This window comes from Hypanus sabinus, chromosome 4 (genome assembly GCF_030144855.1).
Source record: "Hypanus sabinus isolate sHypSab1 chromosome 4, sHypSab1.hap1, whole genome shotgun sequence".
NCBI lineage: Eukaryota > Metazoa > Chordata > Chondrichthyes > Myliobatiformes > Dasyatidae > Hypanus > Hypanus sabinus.
In genome coordinates this window covers 155,682,742-155,708,607 of record NC_082709.1, presented here as the reverse complement: position 1 = coordinate 155,708,607, position 25,866 = coordinate 155,682,742, and the positions used below count along the sequence as shown (strand labels likewise).

At 38.7% G+C, this 25,866-nt stretch overlaps 1 protein-coding gene across 7 annotated transcripts in view; it reads left to right on the top strand.

Moving 5' to 3' along the window:
- The window catches only part of LOC132393385 (HMG box transcription factor BBX), a 134,777-nt gene extending 125,894 nt beyond the window's left edge, over nt 1-8,883 (top strand). For all 7 annotated transcript variants that reach the window (XM_059968521.1, XM_059968517.1, XM_059968520.1 and 4 more), the window contains one exon: nt 985-8,883. In XM_059968521.1, the coding sequence (XP_059824504.1) occupies nt 985-1,072 (88 nt within the window). In that variant the 3' untranslated portion in view covers nt 1,073-8,883. The remainder of the gene's footprint in view (nt 1-984) is intronic.
- The last annotated feature ends 16,983 nt before the right edge of the window (nt 8,884-25,866 follow it).

Sequence of the window (25,866 nt, the reverse complement as noted above, 5' to 3'; positions counted from 1 at the left end):
CAGATGAAGACAATTTCAATAAATGGGTGAGAGAGCACACACCAAAATCATTAAATAAATTATTTTACAATCATTTTATGAAAATATGATAATGACCCAGATTAAGATGTTGCCAGTGAGGTACTCAAATTAATATCGACTAACAAAGCAAATTTGAGAATTTGCCAGATGAAGCTGAGACATTACAGTATAGCAAAGCTCCTGAGCCATAAGTGCCGTTCCTGGGAGCCACTTCTAACACAGCAGCAAGAAAGCTTGCAAAGGAGCTGTTAGTATGTTTAATATATTACAATTTTAAAAGTTAGGATGTATATAATGATAAGGTGAATAAAATTCCTTAATTCCTTGCAGCTATTCATTTTTCACTTCAGTGGGGAAGATATCAGTGTACAAGAACTTATTCAAGTTGCGTGCAATTACTGTATCTTCCTACTCGCCCTCTGGACTCTATATGGAGGTCAATATTGGAGCCCATCAAAGAAGTATCAAGAAGTTTGGATTTGTAGCATTTCCCCACACAACCAGCCCATTAATACTTTTCACAGTAATCCTTTAGGTCTACGTTTAGGATAATTTTGTTGGTTATTTGCCTAACCTAACACCTCCGACAGACTCATACTAGTTGGGAGTGGATACATGATATTTCCTCCACAGTAACGGGTCCATATTTAATATTTACTGCTCAGCCTTTCACCTTCCAATAGGACTCTTTGAAATTCTCTGGTTAGTGGGATTTTGTAGGAGACCAGAATAGGCAATCCAAGAACGAGGGCCCAAGATTGGGCTATCGGCTTGAAAGTTTAATCAAAGCTTCACTCACACACCTACCTTTGCATATGCACACATAGATCCAGATACAGAAAGCTCATCACATTGCAATCAATTGAGTCCCAAGGAAATCTGGCCTTAGAATGCTATTAATTAAAACACTCCATCAATATTTATTTCTGCTGTGCTGATTCTCAGTTTATCTTTCATCTGCAGAGGCCAACATGCAGTTTCTCTGAACCACGATGGACAGCCCAAGGAAATGGCGCAAACGGCAGTACTTATCTCCTGTGCAGACCAATAATCTATGATTGATTTGTATCCCAACAAAATCTGCAACAGGGGATGAATCCGTAAGGCCTGATATTGACTGCATTGTGGGAATCTCACCTTTCCATGGCTGGACAGTGCAGGTGGGAGGCACAGTCTGAATAATGTCCCATAGACAGGCTCAGAATATAAACAAATGGGGTTAATCCAGTTTCCTCAGCTGTTGCACCCAATCTGAAGACAACTTAGTTATATAAAAGAATTGCTGTTACACAGAACAAAAGGCCATGAAATCTACTGGCAACTCTTGCAGTTGGACGCTATGCGATTAGAGTGTGAGCTACTCAGATTTGCTGCAAATTTTAGCTTTTCTCAAGTAACACTGATGCACTGTGCTAGTGACTAGATATCGTCAAGTTCTCTTTATTTTCCCTATTTTTTAAAAAGAAGCACATTATGATTTAAGTTTTACAAAAACTGTAATCATGAACTTCTACCTGATCACTGAAATGATGGTGGGAAGAAAGTATATTATTAAAAATACTTAACATTTTGCTCATTACATTAAGAAATTTTATTTCAACAGCATCTACTTAGTTGAAAATATCTCTTAATCTGTAGTTGAGTTTAAAAGTGAATCTGCCTCTGAACAGATGGTACATTTTTTTTACACACTGTTTTTGCTTGAGTTTTTTTTCCATAACGACTTCATACCTATTGTTTTCACTTCATATTGCTAAACCTCACTGACCCTGCATTGGGCCAGTTTACTGGACATGACTGTTTTCCTATATACTGTCAAGATATGTAAAATAATTTGCTTATTTTTTTAAGCAATTAGGCACTAATAGTGGCATAAATCCTGTAAGCTTTTTAGGTTCCAACTGTTGCACTGCTGTGTTTTTACAGTGAATGATTATTACGATGGTTGTAGGGTTACTAATTCAGCAAATTACTGAAGAGAAATTCAGGTTTTATTTCAGGTTGCAGAAGTATATCAGCACAAAGAAATCAACATCTTCTGTCAGACCAACAGCTAGAATTACTGATGTTTTGTACTACTTTGTTTAAATGCAAAATATTTTATTCCTTATATTAGTTGAAGATCATGTTACCAGAATGGGAAAACAACTGGGGATTACAAAGAACATTTCAAAATAGTTGTTCAAATTTTAAGGATATTACTCTACAGTCTCAAACACAGTTCTTACGCAGTTCAGTGAAGTCACAGTAATACAGATGTAATTATAAGCTATGGGTTGTATTTTATGGTTATTAGTTCAACATCTTGATACCGATAATCCTGAAAATAGATTAATACTGTGCAACCAGTAGTCTATTTTCAGGACATTCACAAGGATTATTTAATATTTAATAAGCACCACAGAATGGAATAGTACATGCTGTTCACAGAAATGAAACTTGGTTATTTTAGTAAATTTTTATTGGAATTTGCAACGAAATAGTACAGTTAAAATGAAACAAATTTTTCCAGAGCATTCCTACTGATTATCTAAACACTTTTTTTCTGGACTAGGTCTGAATTAATCTTAAATTTGGTGTGACACCTATAACAGAGATGTTAACATGGGCTCATTTAGCCTTTGTACTGTACTAATTTTAATACATTTTTTGACAAAATGATCATATGCCCTACAATTTACATTTGTGAAATTAAACTTCTGATTTAAAATTTAAACTTCCAGGATTTATGTTTTAGATTGATAAGTAGAATTAATGAATCAGGCGAGTGACAGAATGGCAAAGGGCTTATGTGCATGTGCCATTATTTCAGAGTTCTAAAATAAGATGCACTTAACAGTTCCTTTAATAAAAACCTATTATAGATTCAAAAGTAATCTTGATTGTCAGGTTAATGTGCTTTTTCAAACTCAGTAAAGGAACTTGACTTGGCCTTGTGAACTAGACAGATGCTTTGAAGATCGAAAGTGTTTGCCTCAAAGAAGATTTGTGGTAATGTTGGTCATTCTCAGGACTTCTAAAAGTGATTTAAAAACTTTCAGTAATGCCTTAAATGGTACAAGCCATCATGATCCTGTTTTTATTTAAATTTGCACTCTTGTGCTGTATTTGTTAATTATACTGACAGTTCTACGTTGTATCTTTACCCCAGGTATAATCTGCTAATAGTGAGGCACAAATAAAACTAATGCTGAGGACTTGTACCAAATATATGACCAATGATGTCTTCCAACAGCATGTGCCACAGAGCGTAATAGTATGTGGGCAGCAGATGAAACCAGAAGTAAGCTCACCACGTTAGTTCTGCAGTGAAATCATAGTGAAGAAGAGAGGTTGGGGATGCATGGGGAAAACAGTAGCTGCAGTTATAGGACCTGGTGGAGGAATCGGGAGGGAATTTGATTCTCTACAGAATGCAAAGCACAGAAACCTGAATACATCTAATTGTACGACTCAGATAAGAGAAATAAATATATACTTCACTGTTCAAAAAAACTTCAGCTACTAGAGCATGTATTGTTTTCTTATTGGAAATGTACAACTGACCGCAGGATTCACTTAAATGTTGTGTTAGTTTATGGTTCATATTTCATCTTTGAATACTTTGGGAAGGTCATAAAAATGATTAGTAAGTTCTAAACATTGCCCAAATACATGAAACTGGTTCACCTGGATCTGCAAATATCATCCATCAAATCCTTTACCAAAGTGAAATTTTTGCTGCAAAGACATAATCCCTAGGATGAGTTGTGGAACTGGCACATCAGCAATAGGGAATTTAATGTATCAGAATTGTTGATTGAATTGCAATACCAAACTAGCCATATATATTTTCGAAAGCTATGGCTGTATTACTGTATTCTGGGCTTCGGTCTTAACTGCTGACACAGAAGATAGATGCACTTTTCTCAACCAACAATATATGAAACTGTAAAACATCCCAATTTTACTTTGAGCGCAATTTGAAATTTGCCATTAATTTTTCCAGTCACAGAGTACAGGCTATGATTAGGCATAAAGTAGCTGGAACACTCCATCCTGGTAACATGATTCTTTATACAATTGTATGCAGCTTTATACAATATTTTGTTTCTCTTTTCACTCTAGCTGTAAATAACATCTGTTAAAGTTTTGTGAAATTGTCATCCTTCGCTTGTCATTAGAAATATTGTCTTTTCCTTGTTGTAGAAACCAGCTTCTGCCCAAAGTCTAGCTAATATTTAAAAATGGAGAAGTACACAAAAGTAACTGTATTTAAATGTTACAATGCTTTTTCACAAAAGTTGAGTATAATGATAAAAATGTCTACTTTTTATGCCTGACCAAGTAGAATACAATTCATTGTATTTTTGCATTAATTTGTTTGTTTTACTGTTAAGTGACGTTTCCATGACATTGATAAGTGGGGTATGGAGTTTAATAGTGAGCTCCTCCTTTGAATTATAGAAAGAGAGTGTGACTATTTTGAAGTATAGCTTATTGCACTTGATATCACTTTTTTAGCATGTGAAAAGACTGCAAAATTTGATCACCAATGTAGAGAAGTGTGAGTTCCTAAACCAGGTAATGGAATGCCTATCAGTTGTCCTATTCTGGAAGTGTACCCATTTGCTTACAAAGAGCTTTACTATTCATGGATTGAACAAAGCAAATAACAGGGAGAATTAATGAATCATATCTGTAGAATACTGCTTCTGTTTTCACTACAGTAAATTGTTATGTGAGAAGCAGTGGGAATAGCAAGAGCTATTATAGACTGAATGTACTGTTCTTGCCACCGTTGTGCAGTAGGATGGATATCGCTGGGTTTTTCATTGTGGCTCAATCTTTCCTGAAACATTAGCACACTTAAATTTTGCCCACTGTGCATATTTGAATGGACACATCATGCGAAACTTGGGTCTGTGCCAGAAATCTCTCCAGGTTTCTACTCCAATGCCATAACCTTAGAAGTTGTTTGATGAATACCCTGTAAAAATACAGTTCTGTGGGAGTAAATGTAGGAAGGCCCACAGTAGAAATTTAACAGCCAGGCAATTAACACTGATGTGCACTCAACTTCATTACCATCTTTAAACAAACATATTTCTTGGGGATCTGTTTTGTTAAAGATTTGATACTTGATATAACTATTGGAAAAATTCATAGAACATTTATACATTGGGATTACATATTACCAAATTTCATTTTGATCATTTTTAAAATGCTGAATCATCGAAGGTTAGTTATTAAATCAGTTCAGAAATTATTTCTGCATAGAGAACATCCTATGATTATATTTCTTTTAAGTGAGTTGCAATAATAGTTACGTAAGGCTTCTAATGTGTTCCTCCTGCTGGAATTGTTTGTGTAACTAAAATGATATAATGATCTGCCAATCTACATGGTATTACAAGTTACACTGTTAGTTTTAGCAACCTAAGATTTTCCATTAATCTGCATGGGAATAGTCCAGGCAATTTCAGTCTGATATGTACAGAAGATTTATCTAATCCTTGATTTAAGTGTTTTATTTACAAAGCATCACATGCATAATTTATAGTAGCATATTTTAAATAGCTTTTGGTATTAAGAAATGCAATAACCAATCACTTTTTCTATTGTGAGTACAATGAATGAGACAGTTAAGGGTAGAATTGTATGTATATTTGGAGTTCATCCTCCTGTAGAAGAGTTAGAAAGCAGTCGAGCAGTCTTAAAGGCATAACTCTATTACCTACATACAAAGACAAAAAAAGACTAATTTTGATTGCAAACATTTAAATTTGTTGAAGACCAAGTTGATAAGTCACTCAATTTTTCAAAGCCTGTGTCATAAAAATGAATAATAATTTGTTAAACTGAGCATTAATAGGTTTATTGTTAAAGATTACTCTGAATAAGAATGGAAATGGCAGCACATTATTATTGTCAAGTAACTAATAATCATTCAGACAAGAAATCCTGGGATATTGATCTAATTTCATTGTAGATGTGAAAATATGCTTTCTAGATGGAATTTCATAATTCAGATATAACATGCACATCTTTATTGTAGATGATTATTTTAAATATTAGAACTTTAACAGATAATATAATGTAATTTCTTTTTTACCTTCTATTGTAAGGCATAGCTTAAGAAACTCAAAATGTGCAGTGTCTGGAAGACAAATCTCTGGCCTTAAAATTACTTAAGTTTTTCTTAAATTGGAATAGCAAACAAAGACAGCTTTACAAAATTTAAACTTTTTAATATTGTTATGTCTTAGTTATAATTGCTGCAGTAATGATGTAGCCAAAGGGTTCATTTGTAGTAGTATTTCTTACACATTGTTTGAAGTTGAATGAAGAAAATGTTTACTTTTTAAAATATATATATATTGAAAGGAAAATAAGTCTACTGACCTAGTTGTGTCTACCAACTAACATCTTTTATATTGTACCTATTTGGTCACAGGTTGAAGCCTTGGCCACAGTAAACTAGTCCAGTAGAAATCCCAAATAACAAGAGGAATACAATGATAAAACATTGTGTAATGTACCATTAAAAGCATGGAGTGTGGCCTAAAAAGGGAGGCAGGAAGCTGTAATGCACCTAATCTATTGACCAAATGTATGATGCAATTTAATAATTTATAAATGTTTGTTTTTGGCCAATTAAAATGATTTCAGTAGTATATTTGTAAATGGTGGCTCACCAAGTAGGCTGAAATATTTAATTTTTTTGGAAAGGGGTAGAATGATGTAATAATGTACAGTTGATTTTAATTTTAATACCAAAAATGCAGGGATGTTTTCTGATTCACAAGAAGTATTAAAGGAATTATATTTCATTAGAATAAAAAGCAAATTTATAAATACAGTAGACAGTCTGAATTATATTTACTAACTTTGAAGACCAGCATAAATTTCTGTCATTATTCGAACCATTAGGGTTTAGTTAAAACAGTTTAAAGGAAGATCAGCACCTTGCGCACTCATTCCAGACCAACAGAGAAATGTTTGGGCATACTTATAATAATTGTTAATTGTTTTTGAACTTCAAATTAACATTTCTAATGTTTAAATTAAACAAGGCTATTAATGGCAATATGTGTTTAATGCTTAAGAAAATTAATATCAGACCATTTGAAATAAATAACTGAATTAAGAGCAGACTATGCACACAAAATTGCATTGTCTGCAGTTTCAATTTTATACATTCAAGGCACTTGTTGAAAGACAGAATATGTCTATTTTATCCTTGAGTTGATGAAATAAATCAATTATGGAGCACAAGAAAACTTTAATTTAGTTTAATTTTTCATTGTCTTTCAAAAATGATCACATAGTAATTTTGATTCCAATTAAAATTTAGTCTGGAGGGCTTGTTTAAATAGTGCTATTACAATGTCATTCTTTTAAATGAAATGCCAACCACCAACCAACATAGAAGTTACTGGAAATATTTGGACCACTCCCTTTTAAATGTTAGTTTGATGTGAATTTCTATTCCATCTGAGAGCTGGGAAGAATGCATTGGTGAGCTTTGAGGAAGCTAGGTCACTGTCACTGAATGAACCAATAATTTTGATATTAACACTGCATTAGGAAAAGACCATAATTTTTTGAGATCACAATCAACAATTCTTCCCTTCAGTATTTGGAGGTCTTTGGTGATCCAGATACTTTAAATCATTTATACCGGTAAAACATAGGTTCAGAGTTTCAGGTGTGTCACTGTAATCATGAAACCAATAGAGCCATTATGGTAGTGTTTTGTTGGCAAATAATCCATTTACAGTTTGAAAACTCATGAAGGGACTGATCAAATTCATGGAAGGCACTTTATACATACCTTCATTCATAGAAACATCTAAGGTAATTAAAAACATGATATTTCCTTTAATAATATTACTCATACAGACCCAAAGATCAGAGTCTGAGCCTAACCACTCTGCTCAGTGCTGGTTCCTCCTCCATAAGCTTACTTAACAGGCACTTTGGATGTTGTTGACTCTGTTAGCAGACTCCCAAAGAGCAGGACATTCAATGGCTAATAATCCTCCCGTCAGTTCTGAAGCACCAAGATACACTGATGCTTAAAAGAAAAACAGCTAACCGTCAGTGTCATCTTGTAACTTGATCCAAATACAAAATCACAATGTTTGAAAGGGGCTAACTGTGGTTCCTAAGACGATGACTTTTAAAATTGCTTGTAGGCTTGGTACACATTAGAAATGCACAGAGCAGTGATGATGTTGATGATCCTCACTATACTGAAATATTTGCCTTTTTTTTACTCTTGTTGCAGGCAACAAAGTAGATGAAGTAGCATTTAACTGCACCGTTTAATGGAGTACCACAGTTCATAATATTAATTGAAAGGGTTAATAGTATGGCTGAAAGTCATTGCTAAGTCTTGCAAGGCACTGTGGTTCTAAGCTATTCATTTAAACATACTTGCGGTAACTGGGAGACTGCTATAGGTTCCTGAAAGAGTAATGCCAGTGACGTATAATTTCAAAAACATGAAGCAAAATTCTTGGTGATGTTAGGAGATCCCTATTACATGAGAATTAGTTCTTGTTACAGAAGGTGCCTGTGTATATAGCTCCTTTGTATTGCTTTGAGCAGAGTCCCTTATATATTTCTTACTAATATGCTCTGTAGAAATTGAATTCAGAAATTTTACTACTGATAATTAAGAGTTTAAAGCCACTAATTATATAAAAGTTGCATAATTTGACAGATGATCATTTTATATTGCGTACTGTTTATTGCCTGTCTGTTTAGTTTTGTGATTGAAACACAGTTTTCCTTTTCACTATGTTATAATGCTGTATGCTGCTGCAGTGTTATTCTCATTATTTCCAAGCAGGCAATAAAGCATATTGTACAGTATCATACAATTGAGTAAGATTATTATTTATAGCAAAAAGTTGTCTTAATATACAACCAAAGTCATTCAATCTACTGAATTAGTTTTACAGGAAAGTAAATGAACATGATTCATTCAATTCAACTAATTGATTCCGGATGTATAAATGTTTCAACCCCTTAGATATGTTTTCATTTAATAAGAATAACTGTATCAAATTGCATTAAGTTACATTGTTGATCCCCATGTCTTAAAAATTAACTTGACTACAGGCATTGCTACAAGTCCTCCCAGATCTGGAAAATTTAGAATTGAGAAGTGATCTGTGAAGACTGAAGTTCCATGAGGTGCAGCAAAAACTGGTCATTCTTACAGTGGATAAATCACCTGATCCAGATGGGATGTATCCAAACTTTTTAAGGGAAATAACAATGAAAATTGCAAAGAAATTGGCCAAAATCTTTGGAACATCTGTAAGTGTGGCCAAGCTTTAAACTATAACCATTGGATAAGTGTTGAAGAAAGGTTTACAGGGATAAATCCAGAGGTCTGTTTAACCTCTGATGTAGAAAGGATTAGCAGTGATTTGAACATTATAATGTAGAATGATAGGGTAATTCAGAATGACAACTTGTTTAATTGAAGGTTTTTTAATGGGTTAACAGGTACGATGGGAGAAATGCAATTGATATGCATGATGAGCTTCTAAAGGCATTTGATAAGTTGACTAGCTTAGCATCAAAATTGAAAAAGCATAGAACAAAAGGAGCAGTAACAATGTGGGTATAAGCTTGTATTGAGAGGGAGCAGATTGGTAGTGAATAGGAGGCACACGATTGCAGAGGATGGAAATCTGGAGCAACACAGAAAAGGCTGGAAGATCTCTGCAAGTCAACCAATGTCCTCGGACATAAATGAACAGTCATTGTTTTAAGTCGAGACAATAGGTGCAGGAGTAGGCCATTCGGCCCTTTGAGCTAGCACCACCATTCACTGTGATCATGGCTGATCATCTACAATCAGGACTGGAAAGAAAGAGGGGAGATGGCCAGTCTAAGATGGAGTAAGAGCTGCCAGGTGAGTGAGGGGTGAGAATTGGAATATAGAAGAAGATGGAGAGGTCACTTGACCATGGAATAAAGGGAAGGCAGTGAAGAGGTAACCAATGGGAAGAATGTGTGGATGATAGGCAAATTGAGAAGGCAGAGAAGGGGAAGGAGAAGGGAACTGGTTGGATGAGGGGGAAATGAGGACAGAGTGGAATGGTTAATGCAAGTTAGAGATTGAGGTTTATGACATCAGGTTGGAGACTACCAATCCAGAATTTGAGGTGGTTTTCCTCTAATCTGTCTTGAGCCTCAACTAGTCAGTAGAGGAGGCCTTGCACATACATGTTGGTGTTGAATGGAAAATAAAATTAGAATGGCTTGCCACTGAGAAATCTGACTTTTACAAAGATGAGTGAAGGTGTTCAATGAAGCAATTTCCTCCCATCTGCATGCCATTATGAATAGTTTTTTGGATGAAAAATTGTGTACAGTATGTTTCTAAAGGGCTGACCTCAGATCATGGCTTAATATAATTGACTGAGACTGGTATGTACAATGTCCAAATCAACATGACACAAAACTTGGAATAGTAGTGAACTGTGAAGAGGATAGTAATGGACTGTGTAAGGATATAAATGTGCTGGTAGAATGAGCAAATACAGCAGATGAAATTTAATATTTTAAAAAATGAAGTGTTTCATATATATGAAAGGGAAGCAATGTTATGAGGCATATTGGAATAGGGGTACAGATGCAAAGTTGATGAAAATGGGATAAATCATGCTCCCAAACTTTATTATTCCATGAACAAGTATCATTAAGCAAGGGGTCCGTGGTCCCTAGGTTAGGAACCCCTGGGCTAAATCGAGAAGATAGTTTTAGAAAACACACAGGAGCCTAAGCTTTGCAGGACACTTTATGCATTTTAATATTTTAACTGCCAAAACAGCACAAGATCTTCAGGTTCAGCAACTTAACCAACTGCAGGTTCCCCTCCAGTAGTCTCTCATCATCCTGATTTGGAAATATACTGTTGGCCTTTCATAGATACCAAGTCCAAAACCTGTAATCTTCTCCCAGCTGCATTAAAAACATGCCTTCAACAGAAAGACTATAATGGTTAAAGAAGGTACCTTCTTCAAAGCTATAATGGTTGAATAAGGACAAGTTCACATACCTTAGCTGCGTCCTCCCCCAAGATCAAAGTGAACAAGAGGATAGCAAAAACAGGCTCTGCTTTTGGAAGATTGGGAAATGTGGAAACAAAGAGGGATCATCAGAAGGTGTATGATGCTGTGATCATACCCACTCCCCTTGCGAGATGCAGACAGGATACAACAGACATGCTAGGCAACTTAGCCATTTCCACATGTCCTGGGTGCACAAAATATCTAAGGTCAACTAGAAAGACAAGATTCTGGACACAAAGATTCTATCCTAGACAAACATTCCCAGCATTTACATTTTGCTGAAAGAATGTGTAATTGTGAACTTTAGTTAAAACATATTTATTGAATTAGAAACGGCACTGATCATTTTACAAGACATTCGGCTGATGATTTTGAAATAAAGATGAGTCTCTTTAACTTGCACAATGAAGTATGAGTATAACTGAACAATAAAAGTACAACTTCCAAGACAGTAACTGAACACTAGCATGGTCACATGAAGTGTGACCCAGAAACAGAAAATGCTGGATAAGCTCACATTTTCCTTTTTGTTTCAGATTCTCAGCATCAAAATTCAAAGTAAATATCAAAGCAGTATCAAATTATCAAAGTTATCAAATACTGAGAACAGCAATTGTAAACTCTCCTCGGAAGTGAATTTGTAGGTCATAGAATCAGTTCTAGAGTTGTGAGTGAAGTTACCCACACCAATGCATCTGCAGGCTATTTTTAGATATAAACAGCACAGTTCACTGAGCTTTTCTATTTTAACAGTCGCATTCACCAAATAAACCACTACAAAGAGGGGACAAAACATGCTGCTAGTAATCTAGAGCAAGAAACAAATTGCAACTGTGCATTTGTAGAAGGAACTGGATAACTGGTGTCTGGACCAGATCAACTCAAGACATTGACTCGCCATTTCCCTTTGAAGATGATGCTTGTCCTGCCAAGTTCTTCCAGTAGTTTTATGCTATACAACAAAAATGTGTGAATTGGCAGAGCTCTAATGCAAGTGGATGCAGCAAACAATAACATGAAAGAATGCAATAATAACTACAAAACAAAAATAAATACCATAGTTTATATACATAGATTTTGCGTCCATAAAGTGTTGCCAAGCTGTACGTAAGGTGACTGACAGGAAATAATAAAGTAATGGTGGGGGTGTTGATCAGCCTTATTGCTTGGGAAAAGTAACTGTTTTTGAGTCTGATTATCCTGGTGTGGGTGTGACATAGCCCCCTTCCCCAAAGGGAGAGTAACAAACAGACCATGCACAGGGAGTGTGGGATTCTTCATGATGTTACTGACCCTTTCCAACACCTTTCTGTATACGCTATACAGTCTGAAATTGATGCTGAGTGGGCTGGTGCTGATGATGACAGGTTGGGCAGTTTTGACTACCTATTATAAAGCCTTCCTACCCAGTGCAGTGCACTTACCGTACCAAACAGAGATGTAGCTGGTCAGGATGCTCTTTGCTGCGCATTTGTAGATGGTGAGAGTATGGATGTGCGAACTCCGGCTTTCTTCTGCCTGTTCAGAGAGTAGAGGCATTGATGAGCTTTCTTGACTGTAGGATTTGTCTTGGGACCAGGAGAGGTTTAGTGTGATGTACGCACCTAGGAATTGAAATTGCTTGCATTTTAAAAGGGTGTGTGGATAGTATGAGTTCTCTTGAAGACAGTGACCATTGCCTTAGCCTTGTTGACATTGACAACAAGGTTATTTATGTGGCAACAGACCTCAAGTTCTGCCACCTTCTCTCTGTAGGCTGCCTCATCGTTGGTGGTGATGAATCCCACCTCTATTGGCCATGCAGTCATGTGTGAGCAGTGGGATCAGCACAGACTTGTGTTGAGGAAAATGGGGATGGAGGAGTTGCTATGCATCCTGACTATCTGAGGTCTCAAAAGGCCACCTCAGCTCTCATATTTGTTCTCCATCAGTCTCAAATGTAACCATCTTACTTGAATCAATTGCCCCTCAGGTTGGTTCAGGTAATTCCTGCACTTAAATGTGGGCCTGAGTTGGAGACCAACCACAATGGCATAGAGGACATGCCACACTTGAAATGTCCTTACGGAAAGTGAAGTTGGCACTACAGCCCCAAAACCTGTTATATCTGATTTTCTATGTTTCTGACATTGATGGACAAATAGAAACAGTAAAATTGAAAAGAATTTTAAAATACTTAATTAAAATACTAATAAATTTTAAAAATCAAAATGTTTTTTTCACTAAGTAACTTACCTCCCCTTTCCTAATAAAATCGCAGAGATGTACGGGACAAAATAGCCCCTTCAATCCAATGTGTCCAAGCTGACCTTTTGGCACAAAAATACCAGTCCCAGTTCTACAGTAAGCCTCAGTCTTCTGCCTTGCCTATTCAAGTACTTAAGTTAATGCCTTTTCAATGTTCCAACTGAAATCAACAGACACGGGATCTGAATGATGATTTGCCCAGCATAACGCCAGGAATCCCAGCCAGACTGGCCTCCATGTGAAGCCTAGCAACAGATCTGATGTGACTCTTCGACTTCCATATTTGAAGGTAAAAGTCTGGATTTTAACAGCCACTCAAACATCTGAGGGCTAATGATGGCTCTGGCAAAAGGTCAGTTATCTGTAACTTCCTGCATAGTTGCAAGGCTGTCTGTCGTTAGCTTCATAAAGAGCATCTCTTATCCTCGACACATTGCAGATTGCAAGAGACTTTTCTGGAAATTAACAAGTCATAGTAACTTGCTTTCCCTGTCAAAGCAAGTCAGTTCTGAAAGAGGTTCTCCACGTGTTGGAGTCTGAATTGTAGGTTTGCATCCTTCAGCTTTTCATTTTCACACTCTCTTTAATTACTCTCTTTTTAACCAGCCAACTCTATAAATAGTAGAATCACATCAACAGCTTGGGACAGAGTTATCTCCTTTGTCTTGTCCATTCCTCCCTGGCCCTCTTTGCAACTTAAAGCTAACTTGTCTTCTCAGTCTCGCAATTCTGCCAAAACAATTTCAACAGTGAAACTGCTTTGTTTTCACCAGATTATGCAGTATTCTCCATTTTAATTCAGATTTCCAGCAAACAAACACACAAACCAGTCTCAGTTTTCTGAATATCTCTTAATATGTTGTGAAATGGCCTTGAAATCAGTTAACTGATTATTAATATTTTAACAATCCAAGCAAAAGTTGTTTTTGTACACAAAAAGTCAATATACACTGTAACATTATTAATCGTACCTTTTATTTAACATTTGCATTCTAAGCCAAGCAGTAGCTTTCATGGTGCTGTACCTCACAGACCCTACAAATTAATTCATCAGTGGGGACTCATCTACATTGGGTGCTACAATTTGGATTGCAGCAAGAATTTAGGCTGAGTTACCTCAGATCTTGTTAAGTGAGTTGATTTTGCAAAGGTCCTATATTTAAATGATCCATTAATACTCATCATTTCTAAGTTCATGCTCAATCAAAGATGCACTGCAGATGCAGTGCCCACTACTTTATATATTTTTATTTTGCACTACTTAGTTAATTCAGCTATATGATATGTATATACTTACTATAATTCAGTTTTTCTCTATTACTATGTATTGCATTGTACTGCTGCCAAAAAGGTAACACATTTTATGACAAATGCCAGTGTTGTTAAACCTGATTCAGTGTAGGGTACAAAAGTGCTTCTCTAAACACGATGTAGATCATTTGTACAGCTCTTTTGTATCAAATGGATAGATCAGTAGCACTATGGCAAATTTTTGAACTAATATTCTGAGTCCATACGGCCATAAGATTTAGGAGCAGTATTAGGCTATTTGGTGCATTGACTCTGTTCCATTACTTCATCACAGCTGATAAAATTTTCCTCCAAGCCCCAGTCTCCTGCCTTCTCCTGGTATCCTTTCATGCCCTGACCAATCATGAATCTATCAACCTCAGCTTTAAATACATAAACATGTGGCTTCCACAGCTGCCCCTGGCAAAGAATTCCACAGATTCGCCACTCTGGCTAAAGAAATTCCTTCTCGTCTCTGTTCTGAAAGATCGCCCCCTCTATTCTTAAACTTTCCCACTATAGGAAATATCCTCTCCACAGCCACTCTATCAAGGTCTTTCACCATTCGATAGGTTTCAATAAGGTCACCCCTCATTCTTTGGAACTCTACTGAGTACAAGCCTGGAGCCATCAAATACTCTTTATATGACAAGCCATTCAATCATGGTATTGATTTTGAGAACGTCCTTTGAACTCTCTCCAGTTTCAACACATCCTTTCTAAGATGAGGGGTCCAAACCTACTCATAATACTCCGTGAGGCTTCATCAGTGCAATTATGAAGTCTCAACATTACACTCTTGCTTTTATATTCTAGTCCTCTTAAAATGAATGCCAACATTGCATTCACCTTCCTCACCACAGACTCGATGTGCAAATTCACTTTTGGGGTATCCTGCACCTCAGATTTTTGTTTCTTTTCTCCATTTTGAAAAAAGTCAGCCCGTTAATTTCTTCTACCAAAGTGCATGACCATACACTGATTCCATCTAACATTTCTTTACTCATTCTTCTAATATGTCTTAAGCCCTGCTGTAGCCTCCCTACTTCCTCAAACCATCTGTCTTCATAATTGTCTTCAAACTTTGCAACAAAGCAATTAATTCCATGATCCAAATCATTTACATAATAATGTAAAAAGAATCAATCCCAACACAGACCCTTCTGGAACACCACTAGTTACAGGCAGCCAGTCAGAAAAGGCTCCCTTTATTCCCACTCTTTGCCTACTGCCAATCAGCCACTGCTTTATCCATGCCAGAATCTTTTCTGTAAGACCATGGGCTCATAGTTTGTTAAACAGCCTCGTGTGACATCTTGTCAAAGGCCTACTGAAAATCCAAGTACACAAAATAAACTGATGCTCCTTTGTCTATCATACTTGTTATTTCTTCAAAGAATTCCAAAAGATTTTCCTATGCTGACTATGAATCATGTACCTCCAAATACCCTGAGACGTCATCCTTAATAATCAATTCCAACATCTTCCCAACCACTGAGGTCAGACTAACCAGCCTATAGTTTCCTTTCTTCCGTCTCTCTCCCTTCTTGAGGAGTGGAGTGACATTTGCAATTTTTCAGTCTTAGGGAACCATTCCAGAATCTAGTGATTCTTGAAAGATCATTACTAATGCCTCCACAATCTCTTCAGCCACCTCTTTCAGAACTCTGGAGTGTACACCATCTGGTCCAGGTGACTTATCTTTCTTCAGACCTTTCAGTTTCCAAAGAGCCTTTTCTCTAGTTATGGAAACTTCATACACTTAATGCCCCCCGACACCTGGAACTTCCACCATACTGCTAGTGTCTTCCACAGTGAAGACTGGAGCAAAAGAGTCCTGGACTATTAATCCAAATGGGAAATCAAATCACACTATGGCACTGGGACAATTGAAGTTTTGTTAGTTAAATAAATTTGCGACCAAGGAACTAAGATATTGAAGCTTTAGGTGATTACCTCTCGAACACACAGAACAGCTCATGGTGAATTACAAGAATGAATAATAATCTTAATACAATAGCTATCCAAAAGCATTTGTATGTGAAATTTCATCTTTTGATCATAAACAATCTCTTCATCAATAGAAAGATTCCTCAAAGAAATATGGAAAATCATACAGTTCAAAAGGTACTGTAAATTAATCTCATTTTAAATAGGAAACCCAAATGCGTAACTTTATTTCTGAATTAGGCACTTGTGGACCTCAAGGTCAAGTTTCCCAGTACTTGTTGAACTAATGAATGTTACAGTTGATGTTTGAACACATGGCACAGGAAAGGTGGTTCAAATGCATCGTTAAGTCTAGAAAAAAAGAAAGAAACAATTAGCATATAATGTGGTAAAACTGAAATTCAAGATGGGCTTAAAAAGAATCACATAAATAATTTAATTTTGATAATTTTAATTCAATCAGTAGCCCCACAGTCCCTTTGGGCAGATGGGGCTTGACAGCCGTGGTTAGCATCTCATCTAGAAGGAAAACTGATCTCACTCAGACCTCTGCTGCCACTCATGGGGAAGGCTTCGGGAGTAGACCCTGAGGGGAAAAGCTGGAGCTGGAGTCCCTAAGGCAGTTCAACGCTGACTGGCAACTCAGGTGCTGCTGCTGGTGCCAAACTGTATCGGTCTCTGCCGTTCCTTTGGGTCTGTCAGATGGGGCGGGTGGGTGGGGGGGTGGCTTGCCACATGGGCAACAGCTTGTTCTCCATATCGTACTGCCCTGGCTTGCGAATCCCGACAGCTATTATCCATGGTTAACTGACCGATGGAGACCTCATGAACCTCAATTCAATCCTAACAATTAGCTATCAAATCCAGTAAATAGCAAACAAATCACTTACATACTTCTCTTTGAAATGCTAATAGTGCCCAGTGAATCTCCAGCTCTTACTATTTTCATTTAATACAGTCAACGTTTCTCATTTTACTTATAACCTGCCACTTTTTTAAGAGTAGGTTTTGCAGGGTTTCTCACCAACATATTTTTAAATAACATTTATAATTCTTTTTAAGTATCTGTGTGCACTTTATTTAACTCTTGCATACCCTTCAAGTGCCTTTTGGTTCTTTGATCACTGGCACAAACTCAGGGGGATTCTACCTACCGGACATGGGAGGAAACGGGACCAGCCAGGCCAGCAATGAACCTGGATCTCTGAAGCTGTGAGAGCTCTTCATTGGCAGGTAACCCCTGTATTACAGCCGTTCAGGTAACAAAATTCTCCTTCACAGAATTCAAGAAAATAACAACCCAAATATTTGGGATACAGAATAAAGTTCTTTCTCAGAACTCGTGTGAAAAAAGTATATAAATCAACATAACTTATTTTCTCAACCCGCATTTCGTAATGTAGGTGCAGATGACATGGGTTGAGTTGTGGAAAATCATGGCATGTACTGTGGGGACAGACATGGGAATGAAGCGGGTGGTGTGCTCTGTCTGGTAAAATCTTCATAGGCTTTTCCTAGATTATTCAGTTTCCTACTGCAATAAAACTGAAACCACCAAATTTATCCATTCTATGAGTCATCATTTATACCTTGTATTTGATCACATCTGTTGTTCCAGTTCAGTTTTAAAAGTATTATTCGGCATGGTTAAGTTTATTAGTATTGGAAAATATGGCCTTGTAGTATTCACTTCACACACACCTTCATTACATCAGTCCTATTGAATCAGCTGTTGAATTTAAGGTGCTGAGAGAACCTTATTTCCTTTGAAACAAACAATTATCTTCCCTTAAACAACCAACACTTCCAATACAGTATATAAAAACACAACTAATATATCTGAACTCTGTCTACACTTCTTGCTGCCAGTAAAGCATCCAACATAATCAAACACCCAACCAACCCCGGGCATCCTCTCTCCCCACTCCCATTAGACCCACAAGCTTGAACACACCTACCAAAACCTTAAGGACAGCTTCTATATGATAGCCTCTTGACCTCACAAAACCTTACGACCTAACACTTCATTGTCTATCTCCACTGCTCTTTCTCTGTAACACTTCATTCTGCACTCTTTTATTGTTTTACCCTGTACTATACGGTACCTCAATGTTCTGTTATAATGAATTGATCTGTACGAACAGAATGCAAGGCAAGTTATTCACGGTATCTGGATACATGTGTCAATAATAAAAACAAATTTACAATTTAAATTGAGAGTACATACTTCCTGTTTTGAAGTACAGAGTAAGTCCTGTTATCACAATCAACGTCGCCATAGCTAAGACAGCGATTCTTGCTTCTATTGCGCATGTAATATTCTCATTATCTGTAAAGTTATTGATAAGGCTTTAGATGATTATCCACCGATTAGCAAACATTGATAAATTCATTGTTCCATTATCTGAACGTAGCTTTAAATGAACGATTTATATACACATATATCTGGCGGCAGGGATTCTGAATATAATTAAGCTTTATTTTATTTCATCAGTAAAGCTTCTGGTTGCAGTTTTTTTTTTGCAACTGTTGAACTTTCATGGGGTTTGAGTTAAATGCACTGCCTTCCTACTAAGCAGGATCAAAGGGAGTGCTTCTCTGTGCCCTCCCCGCGGGCGGAAAGATGCGCCACAGTGAGTGTGAGCGTTCCCTGCTCCTTACTCTGACACGGTACCTGTGCGTGGACCGAGAACGGCAACGCAACAGTACACACTGGGCAATGATGCCGGACCCAAGGGTCCTCCGCGACCGATTGGTGCGGGATCACTTGGCCGCATGCGCACTCGTCTCGATCCGATACGGTTCACGTCCTGCCAGTGGGTTTCTGGGTCGATGCTCTCCCCCTCTCTCTCTGTCTCCCGTTACTCTGTGCTGGCGGCAAGCTCGACGGCAGCACCTAACCGACACTGTAGGTTCAGTCAACACATGATCGGGCATCGCCCGTTCCCACAGCGTTGGCCTGCTAACTCTGCCGGCCAGGGTGCACTCCCGCACCCCCAGATCTCAGTGCTGATCAGTCTCCCCAGCAGCAGCACTCACAGACGGGCTCTCCACACCCAACGGCTGGGGACTCGACCGTGAAGGCTAGAGGTTCACGCCAGATTCCTACATGGCATCCCACGGCATGTAGCTCATCTCTCTGTACTTTTATTGATGATTCTATCCATGTTCTCGGGAACGCATCCTGAGCAGTGAGAGGCTGGAATACACAATCTGATGTGCAAGAGAATCTCTTGCTATTTCAAGCAAGTGCTTTGAATGTCCGTAGCAGCTTCTGGCTCAATGTTAACATTGCCACTTGCATTTACACTGTAAATGGTGTCAGTGGAACGTTGGGGATGGTGCAGGGACCGTGTTTGAAGCACAGAGGGGAGATCTACCTGACATTTTGGTCACAGAATGAGAAAAAAATGAGGGATTAAAAAATAGGAATAGATGCAACTGCAAATTGAAATGAATGAATGAAAATAAATATTGTGGGCATAGGGAGAAAAAAAGAATGCTTGCTCCTGTCTGCATCAAACCACAGTGACTTGGTGCTCATGGAAAATGGAGAGGATATTGACCATATAGATTGAGAATCAAAATGCCCTTTTTCCTCTACCGGGATTCAAGAGGCAGTTCAAATCATATGGGGGAGGGTTGTCCTATAATAGCAGCATGATGGGCGAGAGGGCGAGACATTTCCATTTACAGGATAGAAGCAGCTTGCCGAAATATTTGTTGCTAGTCACAACTGTTTTCAATCAAAGTCGAAGTTGAGTTTATTGTCATTTGCACCTCCGTGGCGTATTCAATAACAACAATACGACATTATTCTTACCTGTGAGTTGGACAGAAATGTATTGGATAATAGGTTTCGAGAGCCTTGAGTGGTTCACCTGACAGGAATAATTCCCACCGTCACTCCAGTCAGGTACAGACAGATTCAGGAAGCTTGCCCTGGAGAACGAGCCGTCACTATTAGAATAGAGGGGCCCATCCTCTGTCCCGTTGGTGATCAACTGTCCATCCCTAAACCAGGACACTTGAATGTTGTCCGGGTAGAACTCCACCGCTGTGCAGTTGAGCTGTACGCTAGCGTTAGGGGCAGGCAGAGGCTCAGCTTTTAGGTAAACCCTTGGGAAAGCTGAAAAAACAAATACGAAAATAAATTCAATTCTCCTAACTACCTTGCATTATTTCCAGTGTTGCTTCAGTGAAGTTTACAAAATGCTTTGCAGTGAGATCATTATTCCAAATCCAACTTCAGAAAAAAGCAGAAAATATTGGAAATGTCCATAAGGTGACTGAGCTCCAGTGAGTGAGTGAGGGATGTCGGGAGAATCAATTGCTCAAGGGTAAATTGGTTATACTCACCAAGCACGTTTCTAAAAACCTCAGATTTATATTCTGTTCCCTGAAGACAGATCTTGCTGGCCAGGATTGCGCAGAGTCTGGCAGCAAGCCATTAGTGATGACAGAAATTCTAGCAACATAATTGATCGATTTGGGCAGGCCTGTCCAGGAAATATTTGACAAACACAGTAGTACAACTCGTAAATCCACTGATTGACATGCTAGAGAACCAGTTTCAATCCTGATCTTGGGTGCTGTTTGGGTGTGAAGTTTGCACATTCTCCCTGTGAACATATGGATTTCTTCAGGTGCCTTGGTTTCTTCCCACATTCAAAGCTGGTGGTTCTGTACATTAATTAGCTACTGTAATTTGCCCTAATATCCAGTAGAAGTGGTAGAGGCAGCTTCGGTATTGTCATTTAAAGTAAAATTGGGTAGGTATATGGACAGGAAAGGAATGGAGGATTATGGGCTGAGTGCAGGTCAGTGGGACTAGGTGAGAGTAAGCGTTCAGCACGGACTAGAAGGGCTGAGATGGCCTGTTTCTGTGCTGTAATTGTTATATGGTTATGTAATATATACATGATAGAATCTGAGGGGAACTGAAGAAAATTTGCGGAGAATAAAAGCAGGATTAATAAAGAATTAGAATAAAGAGTGGGGGTCAGCATTGACTTGATGGGCTGAAGGGCCTGCTTTCCGGCTGTACCTTTCCACAATTTTTTGACTCCTAGCTGGCAAAACCAGCACCTATCTCTGGCTTTTGTTGAGAGCTCCAATCCTCAACATTCAGAAGCAGTTATACAATTATTGAAACAAATAATTTGTCGCAAAACTGTATGCATTATTTTAAATAATACTTTAAACACATAAAGTAATTAAAGCATATAAGTTATGCAACTTGCTTACTTACTTTATTCTTCCCTTCCTTACTTTGCAGTCATGCTGAGTTGCAATAGGTGAGCAGATTCCATAATGTAAGTGCCATGAGATCTCAGCAAGCTTTTACTCTTCTATTGAACCCTGTGGGCAGCTGAACAGGTTTATCAGCATTCAGCTAACAAGTTCATGACTCCAGGGACCCTACCCTAAACCATTATGCAGTGAAAAGTAAGAAATTCATCTGGTATCCAGTTAACATTTGTCCCTCAGCTATGAAAAACTCATTAACTAGCCCTTTATGCATTGTCATTGTGGGATCTTGCTTCAATTAATCTAATTGCTGCGATATCCTATACACAACAGAGACCACACTTCAACAGATGATCCAAAGGATGAGAAGCACAAATGGGCATTTAGACTCACGAGTGGTTCTGATCACAAGCTGACTGAAAGAAAATTGTGGACAGACTTTGACCCTGTGAGAAGTTTGGTGAAGCCAGGCATGAAGATTGCCAAACTGTTACCCCAGTGCATTTGGAGTTTGACTCTTGTGCAGATTTCTCTGTACATGAACAACCTACCACCTCTGGGAGACAGGAATATCGGGCAACCGCTTGGCCAAGGAAAAGTGGGGCAATCATAGACAAAATGGATGGAGATCAGGAGTAACTACCCATGCTACAAAGAGGTGCATCAAATCACCTTTCCAGCTTTTGTGTTACCTTGTTCTATGGGCTGTTAATCAGGTAAACTCACCTTCCACTGTTAGGTTGGTGCCTTTTCCTTCTACCCCTTGTACCGGAGGGGGTATTTGAAAGGAAACCCGGCAGAAGTAAACGTCAGAATCACTCAACTGAAGATTGTAGATCGATAATACAAACAAATTTATCGAGGAGTCCAGATTAATGTTGATACGTTGTATACAATGGCATTGAGTATAATTGGTCATATTTCTATTGAAAACATAATTACAAAGCTTCTGTGCAGAGTTATTTCTTCGCCATTCAATCAACAGTTGATCATAGTTTTCATGGCTGTAGGAACAATTTATTTTCACTGTCTGTCCTTTCAGTGCTTTTATCATGAGTGGTGTCTGGGAAACCATCAGGTTTTGATATTTTCCTTGAGACAGAAATAAACAGAATTAATTTTTGCAGGAAGGCCAGCATTAATAATTTGTGCATTATATATTACTGCATTTCAACCCACAGTGAGTTCATCTTCAGTACAGCTCCTTGTGCTAAGCCATGGTTGCACTTCAGCCCTGGGTCTAAGTGTCCCAGTGGCCTGGCTACAGCAGCTGTACAGCAAGGTGGTGTGGAGCAAGAGTATTTTTATACCAAAGTAAGCTTTATTCATTATAAAAAGTATTTACAAGAATAAATATTGTAGTGCCTTTTCATTCTTACATTTCTAGTCAATGTGTTGAATGGTGTTAATTTACATCTTCTTAACACCAATAGGACAGCAACCACTGATGTGGCCCTTTGGGGTGGAACTATACTACAATAATTGAGTGACTTCCTCACCTGACCTGGGCCCTCCCTGTCTAGCAGTGGAAGAACCCCACACTGTAGCCCTCCCTGTGGAGGCTCCACTGTAGCCCTCCACTGTGGAGGCTGCCCCAGGGAGTGTCCCTCAGAGCAAGCTCCTGCAGCCTGGAGTTTGCCTGCTGGAGGCATTCCTCCACTGACATCTCCATGTGCTGGCATATTGACAGGTATCAGCTAGACCAAAGGGGGTCTTTTGTTGAGTTGCTGATCTTCCAGCAGCACTTGGTGTCGACCAGTGCGTGTGTCCCTGGGAACAGCCCATAGATCAGAGAGTCCCCTGTCACACAGCTGCCCAGGTTGAACTGTGACTCAGCCCCTTGCATCTTCCTCCATACGCTCTTCACAAACCCACAGTCCGCAAAGAGGCGAGCTTCCTTCTCATCCCCACTAAAGCACACAGTGAGGGTGATGCTCCAGGCATATGTGAAGGGTTTTCCTGGAAGGGACCCTCACTGTCAGCCTGGAAGGGTGCTGGTGCCCATTGGTGAGGTCTAGCAATGAGGCATTCTGTCGGATGGTCTGAGTCTCTGCTCAGGGAACCACCTCACTGTGTCCAACAAGTATTGCTCCTGCAATGTCTGCAGGGCATTCCATTCTGACTACTGCCTAACTGCCTTGTGGTCAAAGGCATTGGTCTGGAAGAACTTTTCCACAAACAGGTAGTGTAGCAGCATCCAGCTAACTTGGACATTGCACAGCCACAGGGCCAGACACATCTTTCACTACAATGGGGTCTAATAGAACTTCGACAGGTAGCTCTACTTAGCACCCACATACTTCGATTCCACACACATCCGGATGCACACACTCTAAAAGTGGTGTGAGGGCAGCATTGGTTATGTTTTTGCCTCCATTGTCCATCAATGTGTGTTTCATGACCTGTCTGATTGGCTCCATCTTGGATCCCCAGGTGATTTCCAAGATGGAGAAGTGGTGGACAGGCCACACCTGCAAGACTGAGCGCACCTCACACATGGTGACCAGATTCTTCCCTGTTATTGAGAGGGAGTGTCCTCCCCACACTCTCAATTTCTGTTTTACCTTTCCAATCCACATCCAGCCAATTCTTCACCAGATCTCAGGCTTCACCCTGAGAACCACTGTGACCTCTTGTTGGAAGACTGCTGCTCTTAAATTTATTTTGAACTATTTTTACATGTCTCTGAGCAGAGGTAGGGTAACTGGCCTTGTCATTCAGAGAATTAATGTTATAACAGTTATCATGCTTTTCAGTGAGATATCGGTCAGATGGAAAGTTGGGCAGAACATCTGCAGATGGAATTTAATCCTGACACACATGAAGTGATGCACTTTGGGAAGTCAATTAGGGATAGGACATACACTGTCGAGCAATTGGTCGGTCTCTAAGAAACATGTCTCTGAGATGTACAGAGAGACCTTGGTCCAAGTCTTTAGTTCCTTGAAAGTGCCAACACAGGTTGAAGGGAGTACATGGCATGCTTGTACAGAAACAAAGGGCTGGGAGGTTATATAGCATCTTTACAAAATACCACTTAAGCCATATTTGGAGTAGTGTTGCCAGTCTTTTGGAAGGATTTGATTGCATTGGGGAGGGTTTAGAGGAGACTCACCAGGATGCACCCTGGACTGGAGGACGTCAGTTTGAGGAGAGACTGGATACAATGGGTTTATTTTACCAGGAGCAAAAGAGGCTGGGGGTGGTGAGGACAGAGGGTGGCCTGATAAAAGGATAAAAGATCATGAAAAGCACAGACAGGGTAGGCAATCAGATTTTTTCCCTTTTGTAAGGGTGTCAAAAACCATTGTTTTAAGGTGAAAGTTAGAGGGATTAATAGAATTTGAGAGGGAAGTTGTTCATATGGAGAGTGGTTCATATCTGAAACATGCTCATAAATGAGGTAGTGGAATCACATATATTTACTATGATACATTCACAATGAAAGTTAAATAGGAAAAGCATAATACAGTTCTAATACAGGCAAATGGGATTAGTGTGGATAGACACAAAGAGCAGCATGGACAGGATGGGCAGAAGGGCCTGTTTGTGTTTCTTTTCTCTTTGCAATAGACTCTATGAAATGTTACTGACCTTAAGTTGTTTTTGACAGACAGACAGACATACTTTATTGATCCCGAGGGAAATTGGGTTTCGTTACAGCCGCACCAACCAAGAATAGTGAAGAAATATAGCAATATAAAACCATAAATAATTAAATAATAAGTTAATCTCCCTCCACTCCTGTTATCTGACCTGTTGAGAATTGTTATCACCCCACCTGCTTACATTCGGCATACTGACTAAAGTTTCCGAAGGAGTATCAGTTGAATGTTTCAGGTGGAGCTTCCACTTCAACGGAAAACTTAAAGGAGTCAGTTTTAAAACATTTATTCACAGCATCCAAAACTCTGCACACAGGAACCAGCTGATATGAAATTAAATAAGACATTGTGGGCTCCCTTACCTTCGCTGAGAAGGGAATGTAGTAAAATAAGAAGCAATTGCTTTCCCAGTAGAGACATTACTG